A 26,560-nucleotide genomic window follows, 5' to 3' on the forward strand; every position below is an offset into this window, starting at 1 on the left:
CAAGCTACCGTAATTCTGGACTCGACCATAGTGGTGGGGGCTGCTGCGCAGTCACTGTTGGCCACAGCGCAGCCGGAGCAGACAGGAAATGTGAGGTCTCTTTTAATAAAACAATAAACAATACATGTGTACCTTATTCTTCATGGAAAAATAAGATATCCCCTGAAAATAAGACAGCGCATCTTTGGGAGCAAAAATTAATACGATACTGTCTTATTTTCTGGGAAACAGTAACATATAACAAGGGTTCATGAGGGTAGTAGGGAATAAAGAGCTGTTGTCAAAGGGCTCAAGAAGAAAGATAATGTTTTGAAAATGATGGCAGCATCTGTATAAGTTTTCTTGATATAATTGATTTATGGATTGTTATAATATCTGTAAGAGCCGCCAATAAAACGATTTAAAAAATAAATGAAAATTTGGCTAGCATCACGTAGTAATTGTGGTAAGGGCCAGGACTTAACCCTAACTTGGGTGTCTTTATACTTTACACTGTTCTGCATACATGTTACCTATCTTGCTTTAGCCCACTGCTTCGTCCATGTACAAACTTACTATATACTCAAAGTCCTCATATATTACATAAACTGAATTTGGGAACCAAAAGCCTTTCATCTGTTATAGGGAACCAAAGGTAGGGATGTGATAGATACATTAGAAAACAATGATAATATTGTATTTGTATTATTTTACAACTTGTTTTCCATGGAAATTTTATATCCTTGAAGATCTACCCAATTAATTTAAATAGCTATGTGGTTTTCCAGTTTATGAAATATACCTTAAAGTTACTTGGCCATTTCCAATTGGTAGACAATTGGTTTATTTCCAGTTTTTACCATATAACATGTTACATTGCATACATTTGCTCTCAGATATATTTTTAGAAGTTGAATTGCTACTAGGTCAAGGAGTTTTAACACTAAACTTTTAGTAATAAAAGAGCTCATTATTTTATGCTTTTGCCAAAGCTTGTTTCCTCACTTCTTTCCCATCCAAGGGATGTTTTCAGTCTTTTTAATCGTTTAGTCTCTTCTACTCAAAAAGATAGGCAATTTGAATTTTCAAGGTTAGTTTATTGGCAGTTTGTATTTTCTTTTTCTCTGAAGTTTGTTTTTACATATATAATTCTCTTGTTCTATAACATCTCATTTATTTATTTGCTATGTTTCACTTTAAAATCAACAAAGAAACCACTACTGCTATTTACATTAAGATTTCTTTCCATTTACGTAAAGTAATGAAAGAAAATGAATTGCTGTCAAGCTGATTCAGACTCGTATCCCAGGAGAACAGCGCTCCATCCGTTTCAATGGCTGACTTTGGAAGTAGGTTGCCAGCCCTTTTGTTAGGCACCTTTGGGTTAGCAGGTGAGCATGTGAACCACTTCCATGACCCAGGGACTGTTTAGAGTTAATTTTTATGCCATACCTGTATAGTTTTTTTGATATCTGTTTATTTGTATTGCTCCTAACAACAATGCAGAAAATAACCCAATGTTCTTAGAAAATGTGTTTATTAAAAATTAACTTTGTTTATTAGTTTAGTTAGTTTCATATTCTTATTATTTCTTTCCTTTTTTTGTCATAGGATAATGCTGACTACAGATTATTTCATAAAACACTCAAGTTATGTCGTTTTTTTGCCAACTCCCTTTTGCACTACACTAAGGTAAGGGCTGTGTGTTATAAATGCAAAATTATAACTTGCATGAATTATAAATTACCATACTTTCATTCAGTACTCAAGTCATTTGAAGTTACTTTGTCAAGAATGTATTTTTTTGAGTTTTTGAAAATATGGTGTAATGTTAAATGTTGAGCATGTCTTTGTCATTTAAAATGTCATCATTTTACTTGTTAATTCTCTGAGAAAAATTATTTCAGTAAGCGTAAGTTAGTTTTCAGCACATGATTCCATTTGTCTTTTAATAACATGAAATTATTTCTATCATATCTCAAATTTATATTGTTCAGGTTTAAATATCAAAACTAATGATTTTAAGAATACCTGTGGATAACAGTTATATGAGCCCCTAATAAAATGTTAAAAAAAAAGAAAAAATAAATAAATAAATAAATAAAAACTGAAAAAAAAAAAAAAAAAGAATACCTGTGTATTTGATAGTCATTAGAATAGCAAGTGATGGTTGAAGATATGCAGAAAGACTTCAGGAACTAAAGATGTTGAATTTTTCCAGAGACTTTGAAAGCCTCGTGTATATGAAATTACAGATCAGTTGCAAGACAGATTCTGTAGAGTGAAGAACAGAGAAGGCTTGTCTAAGGAAAGGTTGCCAGTGACAACTATGTGTCACTTATCCAGGCTACGTTCTGTGAAATAGGACACATTCAGGTGTCCATGGGGCACGAGGTTCCCAGGACACATTGTTGTGTACAGCCCAGGTAGCTCCTGCTGCTACAACCCAGGGTAGCTCTCTGCTGGGCCTTCCTCAACTGATGACCTTTTCTCTAAGCCAGTTGCAGGGAAGGCCAGTTCCTCTGCCCATGAGAACTTGCCCTGTGGAGGGGATAAAGGTGGGAGCTAAGGGCTTAGGGCTCCAGGGGTCCTCAAACTACGGCCCGCGGGCCACATGCGGCCCACTGAGGACATTTATCTGGCCTGCCAGGTGTTTTTGCCCATTTTGTTTTTACTTCAAAATAAGATATGTGCAGTGTGCATAGGAATTTGTTCATAGTTTTTTTTTTAGACTATAGTCTGACCCTCCAACGGGTCTGAGGGACAGTGAACTGGCCCCCTGTTTAAAAAGTTTGAGGACCCCTAGCTTAGGCTAATAAATCAAGGCTGGGGCACCCAGGTGCATAATTTTCTCGCTGAGCCCCATGGGACCACGGTAAGCATAATGTGGGGTTTAGACCTGCTGAGTCATAGGAGCCAAGGGAGAGACCAGGGTTGGGAGTTTGGACCTGGCCTCCACTGCCACAGAATAGGTACCTTCTGGGCTGGCAGAGCAGTTAGCTCCAACCTCAAACAAGGTTACCATGGCTCACAGACATGCCATTGGATGTTGCCAGAATGGATATTAAACAGTACATACTTGTGATTTAAACAAAAAATGGTTGTCTGTGTTGAATATGCCTTTGACCTTGTCTTCCTCTGTTTTTGAGGAAATGATAAGAATGTCCAATGACTGTTTACTAACGTCAGACTCTGGTGGTAAGCACACTGGCCATGAACATGTTGCTGTCCTATTTGGCTATTCTGGACAGTTGTCACTTACAGGAGTGGACTATTCTTACACTGTGCCCTGAACTGGTAGAGGTACTTCCATCCCAGGAAGTTTCCGCACTCATCTCATATTTGCTTGATTTGTGGTTGGCAAAATGGCCCCTAACTGTGCTTTTTTAATGAATTCTGTGCTACTGGTAATTTTAAAAAGCAATCACCTTTTTTATATATTATAAACTACTAAAAATGATTTTATTTTTTAAGAGGTAGTCTAACTAATGGATGAAGCTGTGATATTTTTACTTTAACCTTAACCTTATTGGGCTTTAGCTATGTGACTTGATCAAGTTACTACTATCTGAGCCTCAGTTTCCTAGTCTGAATTGAGGAATAGCAATTCATAAAAATTTTTGAGAGGACTAAAAGTTCCATGTTTAATGCCATTTGGGACATGTCTGGTATGTAGTAGGTTCTCAGTAAATCTTAGCTGCTAATTGTGGTTGTGGTAGTTGACATTAAAGAATTTAAGATTCTTAGTCTTTTTTTTTCCTAAAGTAAAAATTTTAAGTTTTAATGTAACATATTGAAGATTGTTTCATTGTGAATGTCTTTATAGGGTTGCTATGAGTTGGCATGAACGTGATGATAGTTTATTTTTGGTTTTGTGATAAGGGTTAACAAGGCACCTTTTATACATAGACTGAATAGAGTTGTTTTATTTTAGGAATTTCTTCCTTTTCTCTCTGATTCTTGTGGTACATTACACCAGCTTTATCTTCAGATACACAGGTAAGAATAGCCATATGATTATTATAATTCGACAGGGTCATTTGTACCTCACAAAGTTTAAATGTATTTAATTTTTAAATAAAACAGTACTATCTTTCTTAATGATTGAGTAAATTCTTTGTAGCTTGCATTGCCTTGCATCTTCTCTAGTTGTCTTGGGGACTATACTCTAGCAGTCAATCCTAAATGGAAAGTATTCTTTCTTACGTCATCAGCGTTTACACCTCACTGGATCAATCTCCTGAATATACAAGCAGGCTGTTATTTCTCTCCTCTTCAGAACAATGCAGAACAAGTGAACATGACCTCTTGACTCTGCATCCTCATCCTCTACCAGCTGCTGCCTTCTATTTCTCCGCCTCTTTTTACAGCACAGCTTCTAGGTAGAGCTGCCTATACCACTGTTATTATTTTCTTTTTTGAAGCTGTTCCAGTCAGACCTTTCATTCCACCACCGCAAGGCAGGTCATCAGAGGTCCCATCAGTGATATATCCCGGCCAATTCTTAGGCTTTGTCTAGTGGCCTGAATTCTTAGCCATTAGCAACTGACCTTTCCTTTGGAACAGTTCATTCTGATGGTTTCTTCTGATCTCACTGGTTACTTTCTCTACATTCTTAGCAGCTTCCTTTCCAGCTTTTCTAATGTGGGTGTGCTTAATCCGTAGGACATTTTCTTTCCATCGGTGTTTGTTTGACCAGTTTACATGTATCTCTCTCTCCCCTGAGTGCTAGATTTCAATGTCTGACTGCCAGTCAGTACATCTCCACTTAAATTGCCCCAAACTGAACTCTGGATTCCTACTCCACCAAATGTTTACCCCAGTTAAAATGGCAACTTTACTTTCAAACGGAGTAGATTCAAATACCTTGTCATAATTTTGGACATCTTCCTCTTGTTCCCATCTTGCATCTACTCCTTTAAATTGTCTGTATTACTTTACTTTCAGAGAGAGAGAGAGAATATGAGTGTGTGTGTGTGTGTCTGTGCACCAAGATGCTTTCTATTTGATCCCACCCATTATTCTTTTTTGGTCTGCATTTTTATAAAAAACACCCTGTGCTATTTCTTCTTCCACCCTTGCCTTGGTATATTCTATACTCCATGCAGTGGCTTAAATAAGTGATAAAGGCATAACTCTTATCATACCTCTTTTGTGTTCAGATGCTGTACTTGTTTTCATCTGTACCAACTAGCCATCCTCTACAACAGGGTCAGCAAACTGGCTCTCGAGCCATAATGTGACACTTTAGGTAAATAAATACATGTGGCTCTGAGGTAAAAGTGAAAAATTTTGAAGGATGTTATTTAGATAATGGTGATTTCATTTGTAAAAATATATTTATAGCTCTCAAATAAATTTACCTTGTTGTGAGGGATAGGATTGGTTCTTCTGTCTCAAAAGTTTGCAGACCCCTGCACTAGAACCACCTCTCCACATTTCCATGTTTCAGTTTTCTCTTAATAGCATTTATTAACATCTACTTTATCATGTATTTACTTTCTTACTTAAATATCGCCTTCATTGGAATGTAAAGAAGAAGCACTGATTTTTTATATTGTTTACTTCTAGTTTACCACCTCCTGGAAAGAGGCACTTATCTAAACATTGATCATATAACTTAAAAATACATTATTTGATTGAGAAACTCAAATCATTTCCATAGTGTTTCTTAGCTGTGATTCAAGTCTTGGTGTTTTTTATCATTTGTGTACTACGGCTTTTACGTTACTTGTAATTTAATCCTTACAACAGCTTTTCAGTCAGTGTTACAGTCGAAGAATCTGAGGCTCAGGGAAGCCAAATGAAAGACCCAACTAATCATTGACAGATTACTGATTTTTTTTAAATTCTAAGAAGGTTTGAAGTGTTATGTGCATCCTTTCAACTGCTATTACCTCCTATTGACAGGCTTTCCACATATGCTGACAAGTTTCCCATAATTAAAATATCACAACAGAAAATACTAAATACTTTATTTCATGTAGATTTTTATTGAAGTTTTTAGTATAAAACCTAGTGTTTGAGTCACTTTTCAAGAAAAACCTTTGGGCCCTCCTTTAGTGCTGGTCCTCACATACAATTTGCTTCTTGTAAAGTTCTTGCTTTTGAGAAGTGACATTGATTTTTAGTAAATTTGGCATTCTACTTATTTTAAAACAACTTTTAAATAATGGTAAATAAGCCTGAAATTTTCATTAATGTATTTGTTTAAATGATGTTTTAATAGTTAATTTAAGATTCATGATTTTTTTAAGGACACAGGTGCCAAATGTAGTATTAAAATACAGCAAATAAGTCCAGAGATTTCTGTGAAATTATACACTCTTAATTTTGTGAGCGTGCATAGGTGAGCCAGCCTTGGTAGTACAGGATTGAAAACACTGGAATGGGATCCGGAAGTCAGCAGTTGAAACTCACCAGCCGTTCCTGCTTCTGTGAAGACGACAGCCTGGGAAGCCTCTGTGGGGACAGTCCACTTTGTCCGACAGTCATTAGGAGTCAGAACTGCTTTGATGAGCACAGGGTTGGTTTTGTGTAGTCACGTTATTTAGGTTAGAAATCTGTATATTACTTATGGTATTTATTCAGTAATTTGAAGTGTGTTTTCTGAAATGTATGCTACTGATTTTTTTTATATACCTTTAACTACTCCTTCATTAGGAAATAACTACTACAGTGTGGGGTTTTGTACCACTTCTCTTTCCAGTAAGTTTCCCCCAAGCCTGTATGCTGCCTCAGTTGCTACAGCACAGCGGGAGGAGATAGCAGGTACTTTCCTGGTGACCTTGGATCCCCTCCTCAGTCAGCTTCTCCCATTCCAGCCTTTTGTACAAGTGGTTTTACACAATAAATTAGGTAAGCTTCAAAATCAATTTCATGTTAAATCATCCTTTTTTCGATTATGACATATTAAAGACATGGCTCTTTTCCTTGTGTGGTCATTCTTTTTTAAAATGAAAAAAAATTTAATTTCCACTTTCTTTTTTAAAAGTCTTTATTTACATATTTATATATTGCATATAACGAAATTCTACTGAAAAGACTTAGGGAATGTTTTTACCAATTTGTTGTAACTTGCTATGTTTGAATACCCCTCAGATCTGCCATGTGAACTACAGTTCCCACAATGCCTTCTTCTGGTGGCGGTCCTGAATAAGCTGCCTTCCCAGCCTGAGGATGTGCAGATGCTGTGGTGTGCAGGGAGCCCAGTCACAGAAGCTACGAGCAGGTAGCAACGATGCTGGTTATAATCCAGGTGGTTTGTTGTCTGAATGTGCTGCTGTTCAAAATGGTCTTGCAGTTTGTTGGTATGACAGATCTTCTAGTTCATCTATACGATGTAAACTTCATATATACATATGAAGTGTGTATATATGAGCTTTATATACATATATGAAGTTTACATGTATTTATTATGTATAATATAAAATATGTGAGGCTAGATTAATAAAATACATTAAGTATATATAATAATGCTAAAACATTTTAAAATTCTATTCAGTGATTTAGAAGGCCTTCCTTAGTGGTTAATATTTCTAACATTGATGATAATATAATTGAGTAGATGTGCTAGGTACTATAAGTTTTCCTGGGAAATTTCTCTGTGTCAGTCTGCCTGGCCATTACCATAATCCAGGACCTAGTTTCTTACTGCCTGGATCATTGCAGTGCCAAGTTTTTCACTTTTTCTTTAGACAGCCTAAACCACCACCTGCTGTTCTGCTCAGTAACGAAAACATAATCTCTGAGTTCTATAGCTTTGTATAAAAAGTCTATTTCTTTTTTTACCTTTTGACATTTCATTGCCCTTTTGTTGAAAGCTTACGTAACAATTTAGTTTTCCCAATAAGTAGCTCATGCGCAAATCGTTCCTTGACCTAGGTTTCTGAAACCCTTTCTGGTCTTTTGGTGTCTGGTGTTACTCCTCATCCCTTCACTTACTTTGTTCAACATCATTGCTTCCATCAGACTGGTTGGCCATGTCTGCCTCTTACTCACGCTTTGTCTTTATCTAATTGTATCATCCACTTTTAAAGTTGTTATTTGAATCCCTTGTGAGGGTTTCTTTAGTCATTTCAATGAATGTGACCTCTCTCTGTTTAAACTATAACTGTGTTCTGCTGTTTACATTGATTCTGTTTTAACCATTTGATTTGTGTGGGTTTTTTAAAGCAGTTTTATTGGCACCTCATCCACATATCATCATATAATTCAATAGAGAAATCTTATCAAGAACTGTACAATCATTACCACAATTAATTTTAGAAGCCCCCCACCCCTAGTTTAATCACTTTTAAAATGAGTTGTGTATTCGCAGTCAGTTCTAGGGCTCCCTTCCTTCCCCATCTGCCTTCATTTACTCCTCAAATCACCTTACACTTCCTGTCTCCCACCCCGACTCAGACATCCCCTAAAACTCTTGCGTCAGTTATTAGCTCTGTGCTTCACAACTGAGAAACCCAACAAACAATAAAAATAAAAATGAAGTGGTAAGGATAAAATAATATTAAGATAAAAATACAAATACAAATATTGAGTAAGAAAGACAAGTCAGTATGTAAAGCCATTTAAGTTTTGTTAGGATTAGGGTGGAAAAAAAACATTAAAATTTTAAGTTCCTTAAGGAACTTTTTCTTTCACTGTGTATAGCTCATAGCTTTGCCCCTTGTATTTGCTGGGGCTTCAGAAAATTAGTAGAAATATTGAATGAAAAGATAGTAATTTTTTTCCCCATGAACTTTTGGATCCCCCTCGAACAATGTATTAAGAAAGTATTGTTACTAGGGCTCCAGTTTATGCACCCACAAGTTTATTCCAAACAAAATGTGTTTAAACTGCCTCTGTGATCAGTGGATGGCTACAGATAAGTTCTCTCAGTAATACAGCTGTCTCATTAGAGCGCCTCATTAGAATGTCCATAAAAAGATCCAATGCAAACAGGCTTTCCAGAGGATCTGCTGGGTCAGTTAAATTCAAGGCAGAGAGACTGTTTTTTGGTATTTCAAAGGGCTTATCTTGATAGATTTTTCTCTAAGGACATATTACAATCATGAGGGATTATTTATTCTATGAAGAAGCTTTAAAACAATGGAAAAGTGCACTGGTGACAGGAAGGCCAGGAAAACTACGCTGAGGAATTTTTCTCTCTCTCATGGCAGCAGTGCACCCATTAATTTTTCAAAAGTAGCAAGGTCTGTACTATCGGAATTTTGTTAGATATCATTACCCTCCCCACCGTACAGCCCTGATGTCATTTGCCCCTTCTGATTTCTTTTTGTTCCCCAGACTCAAGAATGTTTCAAAGGAGGAGAGTTTCAGTCCCTTGAGGGTGCTGTTTTGGTGTGGTATAAATTGAGGAGCCCAGAATTCTTTGGGAAAGGCTTAGAGAGATGGAAACATCATCTTTAGAAGTAGAAGATATGTTGAAAAACAATATCTTTCATATTTTGATATTTATATAAGTTTCTCTGATATTACTTTTTGACTTCCTCTTGTACTTGGTAAATGATTTAAAATGTGCAGAGAAATGCTTCTCTGTTAGTCATTGTATTTTATTTTTATGTGTGAATATTCACTAATTGGAAACTATTGTTAATGCATACCTCTTAAGGCATAAGCTTGACAAAAATAACCTTAAATATCAGATTATTACTGTCATACCTGCAAGTTACTAATTATTAATATTAAATTCAATGTTCTCGATTTCCTTGCAGGATATCGCTACTCGAAGCCATTTTCTACAGTTTTGAGCAGTGTTCTGGTGAACTCTCTCTACCTGTTCGTGTACAGGGAGTAGAAAGTAAAGGGCAAGCCCAGGTTGCTGTCACATTGTATCAGCATGTTTGTGTTCACCTGTGTGCATTTATTGCTTCCTCTCATCCATCACTTTTTCCTGAACTGGTAAGCTGTTTATTTACTTGTCAGGCTAAGCTGAAGTTACTCTCTTGTTCATTGATAGGATTTAGAAATAAAATATGGGAAAGTTGACATGTATTCTTATACATTGTATCTTTTTAATTTACTTATAGCTGAAGAAATGACTATACTAGATTCTTATACCATTCAGAACTAGAATTTAGCTGAAATGTTTGGGAAAACATTTGGGAAGGAAGGTATGGAAAGACTGGAAAAAGGAGTTTACCTAAGTCAGTTTCATAAAGAAAAAAATGATATTATGTTGTACCAGATGGTCTATAGGTCTTAGGCATAATGCAGTTTTTTGCTGTAATTTCTATTGTTTATTTTTATGATATTGGATTAGAAAAGAGGTTAAGACAATCCTGGGGGAAGTTCTTAGAATCTAGGTAAATATCATATTGTACCAATGGGTAATAGAAAACAAACCCACTGCCACTGAGTTGATTCTCACTTATAGCAAGTCCTGTAGAGGGTTTCCAAGGCTGGAAATCTTTATGGGAGCAGGTAACCTTATCGTTCTCCCTCAGGATGGTGGATTTGAACTATTGCTGTTGTGAATACTTATTCAACAGATAGCCAGCAGATATATAATATTTATATGAATACTTTAAAGGCAGAGATAGCAGTGTAGGCATATTTATTATATGCATTGTTTTAACAACTTCAGGCTACTTAGAATATCTCTAGTAGTGGTTAATTTATTACATTTTAAACCACTTTTGAATTCTCATAGGCCAGTACTAATAGCACGTGCCCAATAAATTAGGTTCTTTCAGATACTAAGAAGTAGAAGGTCCCTTATGAGGAACTGTTATTTGAATTTTGCTAGTGCTTTCTTGTTTTAGTTTGAGTAATTTCATATGAATAATAATTATTATTGTGAATTTTGGGTTATAAGTAAGTCACCATGGCTTTTCTGTTTCTCTTTAGGATGCTGCACTATTGAACACTGTGCTAAGTGCTACAATGATCACCTCTTTGTTAGCTATGGACGCTTGGTGCTTCCTTGCTCGGTATAGCATACTTGAATTTTTTATTTTTAGATTGATTTATGGTAGTGACTGACAGTAAATGACTTTGTACTTTTAAGTTTTACAGAAAAAAAAATCTATTTAATTCCTGAATAGTCTGTCCAAAATGATTTTTCTATCACAGCACTAAATTAAGAAGTCATTTCCTTCTCCCTTTTCTTAGATTTAGGCCATTAGATGTACAGTTTTGTATACATTCTGATACTCCTTGGCCATGGAAATACTGCCGTTCATATGCCCCTGTCAGAATATTTGGTACGCTGTGAGAATGCATCTTTTCCCCTTTCCGAGCAGTTGTGTAAACCTGATTGCCTTTTCTCTCTGTCTCAGATATGGTACTGCTGAACTCTGTGCACACCATGTCACCATAGTGGCTCATCTGGTGAGTAGAATACAAGACAGAAAACACACTCTTTCCAACTAGTTCTTTTAGGACATAGTCTTAAATGATGGGAAAATAAAAGAGAAATAGGCATTTTCTTCGTTAATGGTTACGTTATTGAGAAAGACATATTAGAACAATATGTAAATCTGGGGAAACTAGAGTTTATAAAATCTTTGAAGAATGCTTCCATCTTGTAGAGTTGGAGGATTAATACATCAAATGGTAATTAATAAATAAAAATGACAAGTATTATTTTTAATCATAATGCTCATTTTTCTCATTGTGAAAGTAATACAAAATCACTGAAGAAAGAAACGCCCAAATTAAAATCGGAATTGATTCAGTGGTAGTGGTTGAGTTATGATTACTGGTAATATTTTGCCATATACTTTTCATGTAAAGCCTATAATTTTAAACCAATCAAATATCTCTTCTTCCTACTTTCCTTTCTTCTTTTTCTCCTGTTTTTTGTTTTTTTTTTTCATCCCCAGATAAAATCTTGCCCTGGAGAGTGTTACCAACGTATCAACTTGTCAGTACTGTTGAGGCGTCTATTCTTCTTCATGGCCCCACCCCACCAGGCACGTATGCCATCGTCACTCTTTTCTAACAACGGGAAAAGTGGTTTTCCCCAACTGATTCTAAACTCAATGTTGACATAATCTTTTGATGCTGTTGCTATCGATTGACATGTACAGTTTGATATTCTTGTGCTATTAATTACCATATATATTCGTGTATAAGCTGAGTTTTTCAGCATATTTTTTTATGCAGTTTTTGTGGTAAAATTAGGTGCCTGCTGATATTTGGGTCGGCTTATACTCGAGTATGTATGTACTCTTAACTTCTGAGATATATCTTTACTCTCATTTTTTATACATTTAAGAAATGGAATGGCTTTATGTCTTCTGCACTTTTAATGTTACTTTGAAGATCTAAATGTTATTTATTTCTTTATTGATAGCTCTTATTTTTTATAGTAAGTCAGTTTAATTTCTAGGATAATATTAAAAGCATAATAAGCCTTAGTTTGCCTTTGGGAGGAAAGCAAACTCTGCTGTGATAGAAGAAATTGCTGAGTTATATGAGCCAGTGTTGGGCAGCCCCATGAACTGAATGTATCAGAACTCCTGTTGAGCTTTCTAAAATGTGGGTTCCTGTAACCTAACCTGTGGATGAAGTGGTCATAGAGGCTTTGGTATAGAGTGGGCTTGGGGCGGTGGTGGTGTCTTTAAGTTCCTATGAGATTCTAATGTGGGGCAAAACTTGGAAACCATTAGGTTTCACTTTAGGTCCTATGGCACTTGGTTTAAATCCTGCCTTACTGTGACCTTAAACAGGTTATCCTTTCTGAACTTCAGTTTTCTGTCTAGAAGGTAGATGGTGTATGTGGGTATCTACTTTGAAATATTATGGAAAGACTTAGAATAGCTGCAAAAAACAGGCTAGGGCCAACTTCAAGAGAAGTCCTCAGTAAGTGCTATGGGTTATTTCTGACTAGATTATTTGCCCCACATTATGCTGCTTCCCTGCCCTGGAGAAGTTGGCCAGGCACTGGGAACCACACTAACCTCCTGATCCCCCTCCTCAGAGATAGCTTCACGATGGGGAGCCCACCAGTCTCACCTGTTAGCCCGCTAGAAAGCATGTAAGGCATGTGCCAAAACTACAAGAGTTGTCTAATCCAGTTTTTAAATATTCTAATCCCTTTCACTTTCCTATCTGAGTTTGGGCCCTTGATTCCTGATACATTTTTCTCCATAGAGGCCCTATGAACTGGGAGGTATTTTGAAGAAGCCAGGTTGGGGTGGGGTGGGGGGGCGGGGATAGAAAGGTGGTATGATGGAGCTTAGCTTTCACTGGCCAATCTAGCCATGTGACCTTATGCAAGTCACTTAGATTGTAGCATCAATTTTCTCATTTAAAAATTACCTTTTACCCAGGGTTGTTATGAAAATTTAATTTTTGGAATAATCCAATTTAGCATGAAGCAGCTCTAAGACTAGAAGCTGAATTTATTTAAGTGGTACAGTTTTGGGAATTTCATTTTGAATATTCTAAGTTTTCTAAATTACTCCCAATAATGGAGCCTATCAGATATGTGGGTTATGGGTAAATGAGGGGCTACTTTTAATTTGTTACTTCAGTCATTAAATATTGGTTTCCACTGTAATTTAAGATTAAAAGACTAACCTAAATTTGAATTCTTGTTCTAGCTGAAATCCCTTGGGAAAATTGGCTCATCATAAAATTGAGATGGTATTGCTTACTTTGTACATAATCAAGACTTAGGGAGATAGGTTGTATCTATGGCATTTAATAAATGGTAGTTATTTCTTCTGTTCCACTTGAATTTTTTCCTTTCACTGTAAGGCATAGCTAGGAAGGAGGAAGAGGACTGCCACTTTGGACACAATTAAGCACCAAGCTTTGTTCTAGTCATGCTTACTTGCTTTGTCTTCAGAATTGCCCTGTGAGATAGATGTGCCTATTTTGCAGATGATGAAATAGTAGCTCGGGGAAGTAAAAGACCCTCCCTAAACTCATATGCAATAAATGGCTGAGCTGAGATTCAAAACCAGATCTGTCTTACTCCATAGTCTGTGCTCTTTCCACTGCTCCACTATTTTCTCCAGCAGCAGCTCATTAGGGACCTCTTCTGTTTGTGGAATATTGATTCTACCCTCTTGTCCCTTTAAATCAAAAGAAAATCAATTTGGCACATAACAACATCTCTTCATTTTTAGTAATGAATAGTCGCTTAAAATAAAAAGCTTTGTACTGTTATAGCCTGCCTATCAAAAAACATAATCTAAAAGAAATGAACACATTTATGAAAATAATTCATAATAAAAGATCACATGATGAATGCCAAAAATAAGACAAAAATCAGATTTTGTTCAGTTTAGCTTAGAAGATCACGTTTGGAGAGATGTGATTTGGGAGCAGGTAGGAATAGAGGTGTGTGTGTGGGGAACCTCTTAGAGATGGTGGCATTTGAGACACATGTAAAAGGATGAGTGAAAAATTGGGAGAGGTTGTGATAATGAACAAAGATGAGAAGACAGGCTGGGGCCGCCAAGAGAAGCAAGTGATGAAGCCAGTAATGGTTATTCAGTCAATCTGTGTACAAGATGGCTCCTCTTTAAATAGTGAAATAAAACCCAAACTTTATATCAATGATGTACCATTAACATAAATGAAAATATTTTACTTAAAAACAAATATGATCATCATTTGGGGGGAAATGCCAATATATAGGGATTAAAATAATACCATTTCACTATAGGAAGTAACTTTTGAATATCACATTTCTTTTAGTGGCTAATAGAAGGGAAAACACAGGAAAGTTACTTGAGGGAAAAGATCAATGATGCCTTACTTAAACACACTGGTAGTTGTGCTTCCATTTTTATGTAATGTAGAAGTTTTTAGACTTATTATTGCGCGCGCGCACACACACACACACACACACACACACACCCGGTGGCACAGCGGGTTGAGCATTGGGCTGCTAGCCCCAGGGTCAGAAGTTGGAAACTACTAGCTGCTTCTTGGGAGAAAGGTGAAGTTTTCTGCTTCTGTTAAGATTTACCATCTCAGAAACCCACAGGGGCAGTTCTACTCTGGCCTGCGGGGTTGCTATATGTCAGAATCGACTCAGTGACATATGGATACATATCTCAGTTTTTAAGAAAGAAAGTCTTGTAAGAACTGTTTCCATCAGTTCTAGCAGTTTTATATCTTTAAAATTGTATTAAGACCTTGACTGGTTTTAAATTGTATTAAAACACTCCTAAAGGTCAACAAATAGACCTGGAACTATTTATAGGTTTTTCTTTCTTTTGTTTTGCTTTGTCTTTTGTGCTTTTTATAATCTCTGCTTGTCTATCAATCCATAAGAGACAACTGTCTACTGGACCAACGGTTCCAGTGGAGGACACTAGAGAGGGGGAGAACGGGGTAAAGGAAGTGGGGTATCAACAAACCCAGAGAGAAGAGAACAAGTGTGTTAGTCTGGGTAGACTAGAGAAACAAGTCATGGACACCCATATGTGTATAAGAAAGAGATTTATAAACAAGAGCAGTTGGACATTGAGAAAACATCCCAGCCCAGTCCAGATCAAGTCCAAAAGTCCGACATTAGCCCATATGTCCGACAGCAATCCATAAAGTCCTCTTCAGATGCATGAAACACATACAATGATGCCGAATGCAGGATGATCACAGGCCAGTGGGTAGAAAATCTTTGGATCCAGTGGCACGGTAAGCATCTCAGCGCTGGCAGGGGTCTCTTTGTGGCTCTTCCAGCTTCAGAGGTCTTGTCAACTTCAATGTCTCTCAGGGAGTAGTAGAGAGAGTGTGTCTCTCCTGCTTCCGAGAAGGAATTACCAGGTTTTCCAGAATTCTCAGCAGAAGGCCATGCCTACATAGAAATCTCATTGGCTATCTCCAGATTGACAGCCTAGACTCCACCCCTATACTCTTAATCCTCAAAATGACACCAGATTAGGTGAGTACCACAACAAGTGATCTAAAATCAATGGCGAGGAGGTGTAGCATACCTGGTGGGGCTTGATCAAGGCCAATGATCTAGCCGAGAGGAATTTCTGAAACCCAAATGAAGGCCAAACTTGATAGTGGGAAGAGGAAAGTAAAAGGAAATAGAGGAAAGAACTAGGAGGCAAAAGACATGTATAGAGGTCTAAATACAGACATGTACATACGCAGCTATATATATAATGATAGGGAAATAGACTTATGTACATATATTTATATGTTAAGTATTAAGGTAGCAGATGGACATTGGGCTTCTACTTAAGCCCTCCCTCAACGCAAGAACACTTTGTCCTAATAACCCGGCATTCTGAGATGCTCATCTTCCCGACAGGATTGCTGAATACAAAATGGGTGCATAAGCAAATGTAGTGAAGAAAGCTGATGACGCCTGGCTATCAAAAGATATAGTGTCTGGGCTCTTAAAGGCTTGAGGATAAACAAGTGGCCTTCTAGCTGAGAAGCAACAAAACTCACATGGAAGAATCATACCACTCTGTGTGAACATGAGGTGTTGATGGGATCAGATACCAGGCATCAAAGACCCAGAACAAAAAAATCATATCCATGTGATTGAGGGGGAAGGCGGAGTGGTGACCCAAAGTGCATTTGTAGACAATTGGACATCCCTTACAGAAGGGTCACAAGGAAGAGATGAGCCAGTCGGGTTGTAGTATAGCACCAATGAAATATACTGTTTTCCTCTAATTCTTTAATACTTCCTCCTGCCCCACTATCGTGACCCCAGTTCTACCTTACAAATCCGGCTAGACCAGAACATGTACACTGATACAGGGAATCCAGGACAGATAACCAACCCCCTCAGGACCAATAATGAGAGTAGCAATACCAGGAGGGGAAGGGGAAGATGCAGGGAGATAGGGGGAACTGATCACAATGATCTACATATAACCCCCTCCCAGGAGGATGGATAACAGAAAAGTGGGTGAAGGGAGACATGTTAGTATAAGACATGAAAAAAAAAATTATCAAGGGTTCATGGGGGGTGGCGGGTAATGAGCTGATACCAAGGGTTCAAGTAGAAAATGTTTTGAAAATGATGGCAACATATGTACAAATGTATTTGACACAATGGATGGATGTATGGATTGTGATAAGAGCTATAAGCCCCCCAAAAATGATTTAAAATGGAAAAAAAAGTAAGACCAAGGTTTTTGACTTCAGAATTGAATGTTTTAACTCTATGTAAACGATTTGGAATACCTACACTTTTATGTTTCTGGGGCATCGTTATTTTTAGTTCTTATTTTGTTAAGGGAACTAGTTAATTCATTAATTGGAATTATAAAGAAAAGTGACTTTTTTTAGACACATTTTTCTTGCTATAATATGTGTCACAGCACAAAGTCACATGATTTCTACCACATTTTGACACTAGATATCTGCAAAAGACATCATTTGAAATTAAATGTATATGACAGGAAATTTCTGTCAAATTTAATACAAGGGAGCTTCAAAACACCATAATCTTTAAAAAAATAGTTTGAGATATAGTTAACATCAATCATACTTCCATTATCTTTTAATTCTAGTTTCCACAGACATTTTGTAGCCCCTTTTATATAACATTGCATTGTTCTAGGCTTAAATCAGGTTTTTTTAAGAGCTTTTGGGGTAAGATAGATGTTAATTTATCAAGATTTTACATACTGTAATCTGAATTATATCACTGCTTTAAAAATGTATGTAGTAGTTAGATCAGTGGTTCTCAACCTGTGGGTTGCTTGCAACCCCTTTTGGGGCCACCCGATTCATAACAGTAGCAAAATGACAGTTATGAAGTAGCAATGAGAATAATGTTATGGTTGGGGGTCACCACAACATAAGGAACTGTATTAAAGGGTCGCGGCATTAGGAAGGTTGAGAAACCACTGAGTTAGTTTATACTTAACTGAATAATTAAAGGCACCATTATTTTTACTCTTTTTTTTATCCATACCTAATGTAACATAAACTCCGTGCCCACTGAGCTGCGTATCTAACCTTTCAAGTTACTGTATAGGCACTTCTTTAAAAGAGCACCATGCTTAAAGCAGACATTTTTACTAATTAGCTAAACTGTTGTTTGATTTTAAAAAGACTTGTGGGCATAGTTTTGGTTTAAGACTTAAGAGATTTTTGCTGGGCATTAAGTTGGGGTGGGGGCCATTCAGCCTCTGTAGCTCCAGGTGATACCTGCATTTTCACCAAATAGTTGCTTCACTGTTAACTCTGAGAAGTATTTCCATGTTAGAAAGGATATGCCAGCCATACTTTCTGATAATGGATGCATTTACATTGTGAAACTTAATTTAGCATGTTGTCTGTAGCTATGAAATAGTCTAGAGTAAAGCTGACTACCCCATTTGGAAATGGAACCTCTAATACTTCTAAATGTTCCTTCATTGTCACCTGAGATCACAGTAAGCCACAGAGGTTTGCTAAATTGATTTTGTTGGCCAGTTTGTGCTTTTGACTATTCTAAAGGTGATGAGTATTCATATATGTAGTAAAGTAAGACACCAGAGGGCTATAGGACATGATTAAAATATCTGACTAACAATAAAATACATTACTTAGCATTTCCTAATGCATTTCTCCTGTGCGTCACTTAAACTATGTTTATCATTTTGGAAACAAAGAGGCAGTCACCACAAAAGCAATGTTTGTAGTTAATCTGGAAAGCTGACTTTGAAGTTTTGCCTCATATTTGTCAGACTGTCTCATACTACTCTTATTTTCTTAACAATTTATCTCAGGTGGAGTTTATCCAGAAATTTCCCCCACAAGCAGCAGAAAACTTATGTCTATGGCAGTATATTTCCTTCCAGGCTTTATCTGCTGACCTTCGGAAACAAATAGCAACCGAGGTCACCAGAGTGGGCACCACCCAGTGCCGGGAATGGCTGAGCAGTAGTCGCACTCTGGGAGAACTTGAGTCTCTGGTAAGAGGAGTTTGATTAATTTGATTCACTCAGTAGTTATTTATTGAGCACTGTCTTGAGTACTGGGGCAAGGCTGTAAGACAGATAGATACAGTCATTTTCCTAAGGTTGGACTTAAGCTGAGTTTTCAGGTTTCTAAATTGTAAAAGGATCTGTGGGAAACTTAACTATTATCTAGCTTGAGGTGAATTGTACTTTATGGTGGGTGGGACCTGAAAGGGAAGTGGTCCCTTTGTTTTAAAATACATTGATGTAAAATTAGAAACATTGTGGTGTATTTTGTGATATTATTGCTGATGTATCTGATTCATCTTTATGTCAAAAAGACACGGATATGATTTTTCTAATTGACAAAATGCAACTCCCAGTTTTGCAAACCTACTCTTAAAGCCTTTATGTACTGTTCTACTTAGAAAAGAGTAATGGAATAAAAGAAGTATTGACTATAAGAAGTAGCCAATATGACTTAAATTTTCCAGTTTAGTGCTCATTCATGCATTCATTTAGCAAATAGTTCTTGAATGATACTATGTGCCAAATATTGCTTTGTGCTGGGTATTGGGAATATATCAGGGATGAAAACAAAAACTAGTCTTGTATTGCATTCTAGTTTAGCAGTGTACAGTACAGTAGTAATTTTTCTTAGTATGATATTTACTTATTGAGTGTATTCTTCCTGGGGATTTTAAAGATTACTTGTAAAACAGCAGCAGCCATGAGGGTAGGGGTAACCGATCACAATGATCGACATACAACCTTCCTTACCCAGGGTGACGAACAACAGAAACATGGGTGAAAGGAGACAGCAGATGGTGTAAGATATGAAAATGATAATAATTTATAATTTATCAAGGGTTCATGAGGGTGAGAGAATGGGGTAGGGAAGAAAAAAATGAACTGATACCAAGGGCTCAAGCAGATAAAAATGTTTTGAAAAGGATGATGACAACATGAAAAAATGCGCTTGACACAGTGGATGTCTGGATTGTTAAAAGAGCTGTAAGAGCCAACAATAAAATGATTAAAAAAACAGCAGCAGCAGTAAAAATTAAGAGTGAAATAGATTGTTGGGGCCTATAATGTGAACAATAAGTTATAGTTCATGAACATTGTGAATTAACTTGACTGTATTATTTGAATTAAACCTACTTATTAAAATGATTTTTTCCTTCAAGTTATTAAAATTTTATCCTGAAAGTTAACATTTTAGAAAAATGAATAAAAATTTTTTTATGCATATTTAAAATTGGTTTTAGAAAATACTTTTTTAAATAGCTGAAAAATGGCTTCAACTCTTTGGAATATTATTCTTTACGGGTTTTTATTAAGAATTTCTAGAAACTTATTAACTCTGAGTAATTGGGCTCCTGGGATTCGCTGAAGGCTAAACTTGGGGCCTTGTCTTCTCTCCCTTTTAGAACACAGCCCTCTCTGCTTTGCTTACTGTGTGTAACTCTGCTGGCGAAACTTTGGACATTAGACAACAAACTGCAATTACTGAAGTAGGGAGCCAACTTTGGGTATTTTTAAGAATTAAACAGGTAAGAAAAGAAACAAGATTAAATAAAAAGACTATTGCAAAAAGTGGTATTAACATTTTCCTGTAAAATCAACTGTGTCTTTTCTCTAGGTGTTTAGAATTTGTGGGTAAGAATTTAGAATCATCTCTTTTTCAGACAGGTCTCATTCTCAGTGTGGTGAATGTTATCAGTACAACTAAAACTCAGTAGGTGTCACAGTGATGGTTTTTCTAACTTTTTGTGCCTGGGAGTTAGAGTTTATCTCTCTTCTACTAAGTATGTCTGTTCTCTCTTGGTAAATGTAATCCATTTTTTTATAGGATATTTTGGGCAGCAAGAAGTTGTGTGGCTTCTTAAGGGAGAAGGGGGCCAATGAGTGGCTGTGGCTACTTCATATATTCTTTTCTAGCAAAACTTTTAAGTCTAGTGAATTAGAATGATGTTTGCCTACCACATGATTGTAAATGTACCTTCACCAGGTTTCTGGATTTTAAAACTAAAATATATATGACATTTGTTTATTTTGACTAGGTATAAGTAAATATATGACCTCTAGTTATCCTAGACAGTGGAAGCTGAAGACAAAATTCAGATTTGGAGGGATAGATTTTGCAGTTGTTTTATCATTAATGTTTACATATGGTTAGATTCCTTACTGTTACATTTTGACCTTAACAAGTGCTTTTCAGCAGTGTTCACAAATTAAGCAAATATTGAGTGCTGATATATGCTATAAACAATAATTATGCAAAAGGGAAATTTTTAAAAGACTAAGATACATACGTTTTCCAATGGCAAAGAAAAGCATTTATATCCCATTTTGAGTTAAATGTCTTTTTCCTAGTTTGTGTGATTTTGAGAAAAAGATCAAGCGAGTACCCTTTCTGACCCTGCTTCCTCATTAGGCGCCACTATGAGTCAGAATAGACCCAAGTGCAGTGGGTTGGCATTTTGTGTTTAAATGTAAGTGATGATATCTACCTCATGTTGTTATTGTCAAGCATAAGTGAGGTCATAAATACAAGACTATAGTTCCTCAAACAAAAAAACCCAAATTCATTGCCATTGAGTTGATTCCAACACGATAGGAGAGGATAGAACTGCCCCTGTGAGTTGCTGAGACTGTAACTCTTTATGGGAGTATAAGCATCACCTTTTTATTAAGCATAAATGAGGTCATAAATATAAAAATATATTTCTTTGTGTATAATAAATGCTTAGTAAATTATATTCTTACATAATTGAACGTTTTTACCAAAATTGTTTTGTATTTGTTTTTTAAGGTAGTAAGTCAACCTTATGCTCAACGAACACTAAGCCTTTTACTTCCACTATTGGGATTTTTCATTCAGACTCTAGATCCTCAGGTAACCAGTCAGGTAAGACTAGTAAGCAAGTAGAAATGTCATTTGCTTCAGGAAGTTCTTAAACTGGCATGACTTTACTTTCTAGAGATGATGGTGCTTTTTTATTGTTCACTGCTTGCTACCCAGAACTGAACATAAACTTTACATACTTACTTGGCTTTTTCAAGGATATTTCATTGTTTTTCTTCTTCTTTTAGTAGGTATTTTACTGTAACGGTCTGCTGATTCAGCCTTAATGTAGGGGTATTCAGAAAGTACTGCTATAAAATCTTAGAAATCTTTAGTAAACAAAATGTCAAAATCTGATGCTATTATTTCTCAACATACCCAACATCTAGGTTTATACACTTCTGAAGCTAATGTTTCTATCTCTCTAACCCTCTCCCTCTTGAATTTAACTGACTCTGCAAATCCTCTTGGACCATTGTTTTGATTAAACTTCTTTTGAAGGCTCCCTAACAAGTGTTTCACTGAGAAAGCTTGAGTAATACACTAAGACAAGTGTATTACTGAGAGCACTGTCTCCAGCGATCAAGTGATCAGAGATACAGGTTTAAACACATTTTATTTGGAATAAACCCATGTTGAACTGGTATCCTAGTAGCAGTACATTTTGGATGACCAGACTATATACGACAGGGCACCCCCACCCCCACTCCTCAAATGGAAAAAAACTCTGATAGGCGGAACTTTCATAGTACGCATTTTTCTCGCTGGGTGAGCATGAAGCTAGGTGTGCATCGAGCTAGGCGAGCATTGAATTTCATTCAGAGTGCACCTGGTGGCATTGCCTGGGAAGGTTCTTTTTGGACTCAGTGAATATTTTCACAAAAGCAGTTTTGCTCAAATTTTGTTTTTTATGATGACCAATTTAACAGAACAGCGTGTGGCTGTGAAATTTTGTTTCCCACTTGGGAAAAATGGCACAGAAACCGTTGTGATGTTGAACACAGCTTACAAGGATAGATCTATGGGAAAAACCCTCGTGTGTACAAGTGGTTTTGTTGTTTCAGAAATGGTGAAATGTTGATTGATGACAAACCCCGTTCTGGATGTACGTCAATTTCCTGAATGTGACGAAAATGTGTGCCCTTGTGCTCGAAGACCCATGACAGACCATTGAAGAGATGGGGTAGTTTTCTGGACTGTCTTGGAGCTTGGTTCAGCAAATTGTAATGGGAGACTTGGGAATGAGAAAAGTCACTGTGAAATTTGTGCCCTGGGTTCTGACTGACTAGGAAAATGAGTGTCGACTGGAAACATGCCGTGCTTTGAAAGAACAGCTCTGAAGCAACCCAGACTTTTTCTCCAGGTCATTGCTGGTGACGAGACATGGTGCTGTTCTAGGACCCCGAAAGCAAGCATCAGTCAAGCCAATGGAAGATGCCATGGTCACTTCAACCACAAAAAGTCCGTCAAGTGAAATCAAAGATCAAGACAGTGCTCTTTTTTTTTTTTTTTAATGTGAAGGGGATAGTGTATTTAGAGTTTGTTCCACCAGGTCAGACTGTTAATCAAGCCTGGTTTGTGGCAGGTAGACGGGGGACTGGTTTTGCTACCATGACAATGCACCTTCTCATGCAGCAATCTCAGCGCAAGTTTTTGGCAAAAAAACAGCATGCCTCTCTTGTTCCATGCACCTTACTCACCTGATCTTGGTGTGACTTTTTTTTCATTTTCTGAGAATGAAAAGCAACATGAAAGGGCAGCGATTTGATGACATAGACGAGGTGAAGAAAAAAACGAGGGAGGTGCTTTCAGCCATCCAAACAGATGAGTTTGGAAAAATGTTTCCAAGAATGGAATCTCAGATTTGACAATTGTATTAAGTGTAATAGAGAGTAGTTTGAAAGTGATAAGCTTGTTTTGTAAAAAAAATTTAAATGCATAGCTTTTAAAGAATCTATTTTTGGGGGGGTACTCCTTGTATATTTGTTTCCTCTCTGATATTGAGCATGTAAAAAAGGCATTGTGGGGGGGAGTCGGGGGAGGTATCTTCACATCATTTTGCAGCCTCCTATGGCTTCACAAGCTGGGGAGGGAGAATAAAGCTCAGAACTAGCCCAAGATTTATTCTTCTTTGGCTGGAGTCAGACTTGTCTCCACTTTTATCCTTTGCCTATTTTGACACCAACCATCCCTCCCACAGCACTTTGTATTTCCCAGCTGAGTTATAGAATTCTTTCCAGTGGCCATACAACTCTTAAAAACATGCTCACAATTATGAGCTCTATTAGGGAAATTTATAGATTACAATTCAGCATCAGAAATGCTCAGGACATAGTTCTTTCAGAACAATTTGTCTTCTCTGGCCCTTGGCCTCTCAGCTGTTTGACAAAGGGCAAGTTTACAAAGTTCTTTTAGTGCTGCTTACTGCTAAAAATAACAAACAAATACACCACATCATCAGCCTTAGACTAAAAGCATTCAGCTCTAGTTTCTCTGGGCCAGCAAACATAGCCTCCCCTAATTAAGTGCCTAGAGGCAGCCCCCTCTTGCAAGAAGGCCCTCGACTTTACTTACTCTGGGCTGGGAAGGCCACTGCCCGTTCATTTTCTTAATTCTGCTGCTGCTGCTCGGTCTCATACTCTGGCTCTTGGTTCTTCTGCTACCTTTCTTCCGCCACTTTTCTGGTGTCAGACTTTCTGCCCCCGGATTCTGTCAAGGATCTTGAGAAATGCTCCACTCCTGGTTCTTCAGGGTGGTACTGACATATCCCTCTTGCTTCTCAGAGGGCTCATTTTATATCCACCAGGATGGCTAAATTGACTAATCTCCACATTAGAGTTCCAAGTTTTTTACAATCAGTTAACCCTATTAAGATTAGTCACAATTGAATCATATACTTTGTCAGCATCTTCCTCCACCTTCTACCCAGACCTATCAGGGGAAAAAAATCATTCAGTGAAAGTTAGACTACGGTTAGAAAGGCCTAATCAAATAATTTACCATCCCACAAGAAGTTACTTCTTTGTTGCTGTTGACTGCCCAAGAACAACCCTGATGGTTAGAGGAGTTGTAACTTTGTTGTTTTAACTGTTTCCAAGCATTTTCAAAAACATTTCACCAGCTGTTGGAGTGTGGAATATGGCAAAAGTGGATTTAAGGATAACACTCACTGTTTCCTGAGAAGAAAATCATTTGAAAGGGGAGTACAATCAGATTTACTCTATGGCTCCTGGCTTGTCTAGGTCATTATCTGGGGTCATCACGATGGTGCCCTGGCTGTGTACCTCCTTCCGAGAGAGATGGAGACAGAACATGGGAAAGGTTTTCATCAAAAGTGACAGAATCGATCCCCAAAGCCATGAGGTAGCAAAAGTAAACTAGACCTTTCAACTTGGGAAATGAAGAGATGAAATCTTATCACAGTATGTAGAACTGAGAAAAAGTGAACTATTAACGGCTTTGTTTTGAGAAGCTGTAGTCATTGTGCCTATACCAAATGCTTTGTGTATATTCTGGTTGTAGACACAAAGACACATAATTATTAATTGGACATATTCTTTAACACAGTTACACGTAACTGTGCAACGTGGATTACTAACTTAGAAAGAACGAGGATACAGTAAAATAATTGAGTTACCGTATATACTCCAGTATATGCTGGCCTGAATATCAGCTGAGGCACCTAATTTTATCACAAAAACAGCATTAAAAAATGTGCTGAAAAACCCTGCTTTTACACGAGTACATATGGTAAGTTATACTGAATGTAACAATTTGAATGAGCTGGTTCTAAAAGCTCTGGTAATAATTTTTTTAAGAATTAAATGATGATTTTTATATAAAGAACTACTTAGCTAAAATTCTTAGAAAATAAGGTGTTGCTGCGTTTGTAGACTTCACTTTAACTTTCATTTAAATGTGAAATTGCAAACCATGGCCTTTGGATAAAATTTGGCTCTCTATTTCAGTGTAAGAGCTGAGGAAGTGTTTCACATTTTTAAATGGTTATAAAATTAAAAAACAAAAATATGGAATAGAGACCATGTTGCTTGCACATCCTGCTTACTATCTGCCCTTTTACAGATAAACTTTGCCAATACCTGCTTTAAATAATTTGTGACATGTAAAATACCATTATTTCTAAAGATTTGGTATAAGGTTTTCCAGGAAAACAAGTTTTTGTTTAAAAAGAAAAATCATTTTTTTATAGTGGTTGGAGGCAGTAGTGTGATAGGAAAAATGGTATCATTCTTATTCTGTTATCTTAATCAAATGCCACCTGTGAAGTTTAGGCATTGGGGAATGCTTGTTTGGGTTTCTAATTTGTTTTCCTGCCCACTTGCCCATGCAAATCTTGAGAGTCATTGTGTCTATACCACATGCTATTTGTAACTGATTTTGGTCTTCACCTTTTTCAGGTGGTTACGTTGCAGACGTCACTACTTAAATTAGAGCCTCCTGACCATGTCCGTTTTGCAGTGCTGGATTTTTTATCTTCTCTAGGAAAACTCTTCATTCCTCAAGACATCCAGGTAATACTCTCAACACACAGCCTCTCTAAAAAGCAGTGATTTCGGAATTTGGGGGCTACATTTGCAAACTTTTGTGGGAAAGAAATGTAGTTTCCAAAGAGAGGAAGTGAACTTTGTCAAAATAGAACTAATTTTGTTTTTTCTTAGAAAAGTATGTTGACATACAAATAACACATCAGGTTGGCTGTAGTTGAATGTATGTATTTCATTCCAGTTGGGCTCTAGTATTCAGTGAGGAAAGCTTACGTATATCTTCTGGGGAATGGTGTAAGTAGATTCATGGAAGGTATTTTCTATCAATCTCTGTTTGACCCTTGATGGTTTTTTATGATTTTGAGTTTTTCCATCTTTTTCTCATTGTGTCCAGGATGACT

At 36.9% G+C, this 26,560-nt stretch overlaps 1 protein-coding gene across 4 annotated transcripts in view; it reads left to right on the plus strand.

Moving 5' to 3' along the window:
* CUNH1orf112 (chromosome unknown C1orf112 homolog) overlaps positions 1 to 26,560 on the plus strand; it is a 56,595-nt gene that overhangs the window by 20,921 nt on the left and 9,114 nt on the right. For 3 of the 4 annotated variants that reach the window (XM_045297885.1, XM_045297884.1, XM_045297886.1), the window contains 12 exons: positions 1,591 to 1,671; positions 3,914 to 3,978; positions 6,689 to 6,837; positions 7,081 to 7,210; positions 9,696 to 9,882; positions 10,831 to 10,913; positions 11,262 to 11,313; positions 11,808 to 11,897; positions 18,633 to 18,818; positions 20,237 to 20,359; positions 21,622 to 21,717; positions 26,073 to 26,186. In XM_045297885.1, the coding sequence (XP_045153820.1) occupies positions 1,591 to 1,671; positions 3,914 to 3,978; positions 6,689 to 6,837; positions 7,081 to 7,210; positions 9,696 to 9,882; positions 10,831 to 10,913; positions 11,262 to 11,313; positions 11,808 to 11,897; positions 18,633 to 18,818; positions 20,237 to 20,359; positions 21,622 to 21,717; positions 26,073 to 26,186 (1,356 nt within the window). The remainder of the gene's footprint in view (positions 1 to 1,590; positions 1,672 to 3,913; positions 3,979 to 6,688; positions 6,838 to 7,080; positions 7,211 to 9,695; positions 9,883 to 10,830; positions 10,914 to 11,261; positions 11,314 to 11,807; positions 11,898 to 18,632; positions 18,819 to 20,236; positions 20,360 to 21,621; positions 21,718 to 26,072; positions 26,187 to 26,560) is intronic. The other variant, XM_030887775.2, reaches the window with a different exon arrangement.

Source organism: Echinops telfairi, unplaced genomic scaffold (assembly GCF_000313985.2).
Source record: "Echinops telfairi isolate 266 unplaced genomic scaffold, ASM31398v2 ScPeMD7_7424;HRSCAF=8462, whole genome shotgun sequence".
NCBI lineage: Eukaryota > Metazoa > Chordata > Mammalia > Afrosoricida > Tenrecidae > Echinops > Echinops telfairi.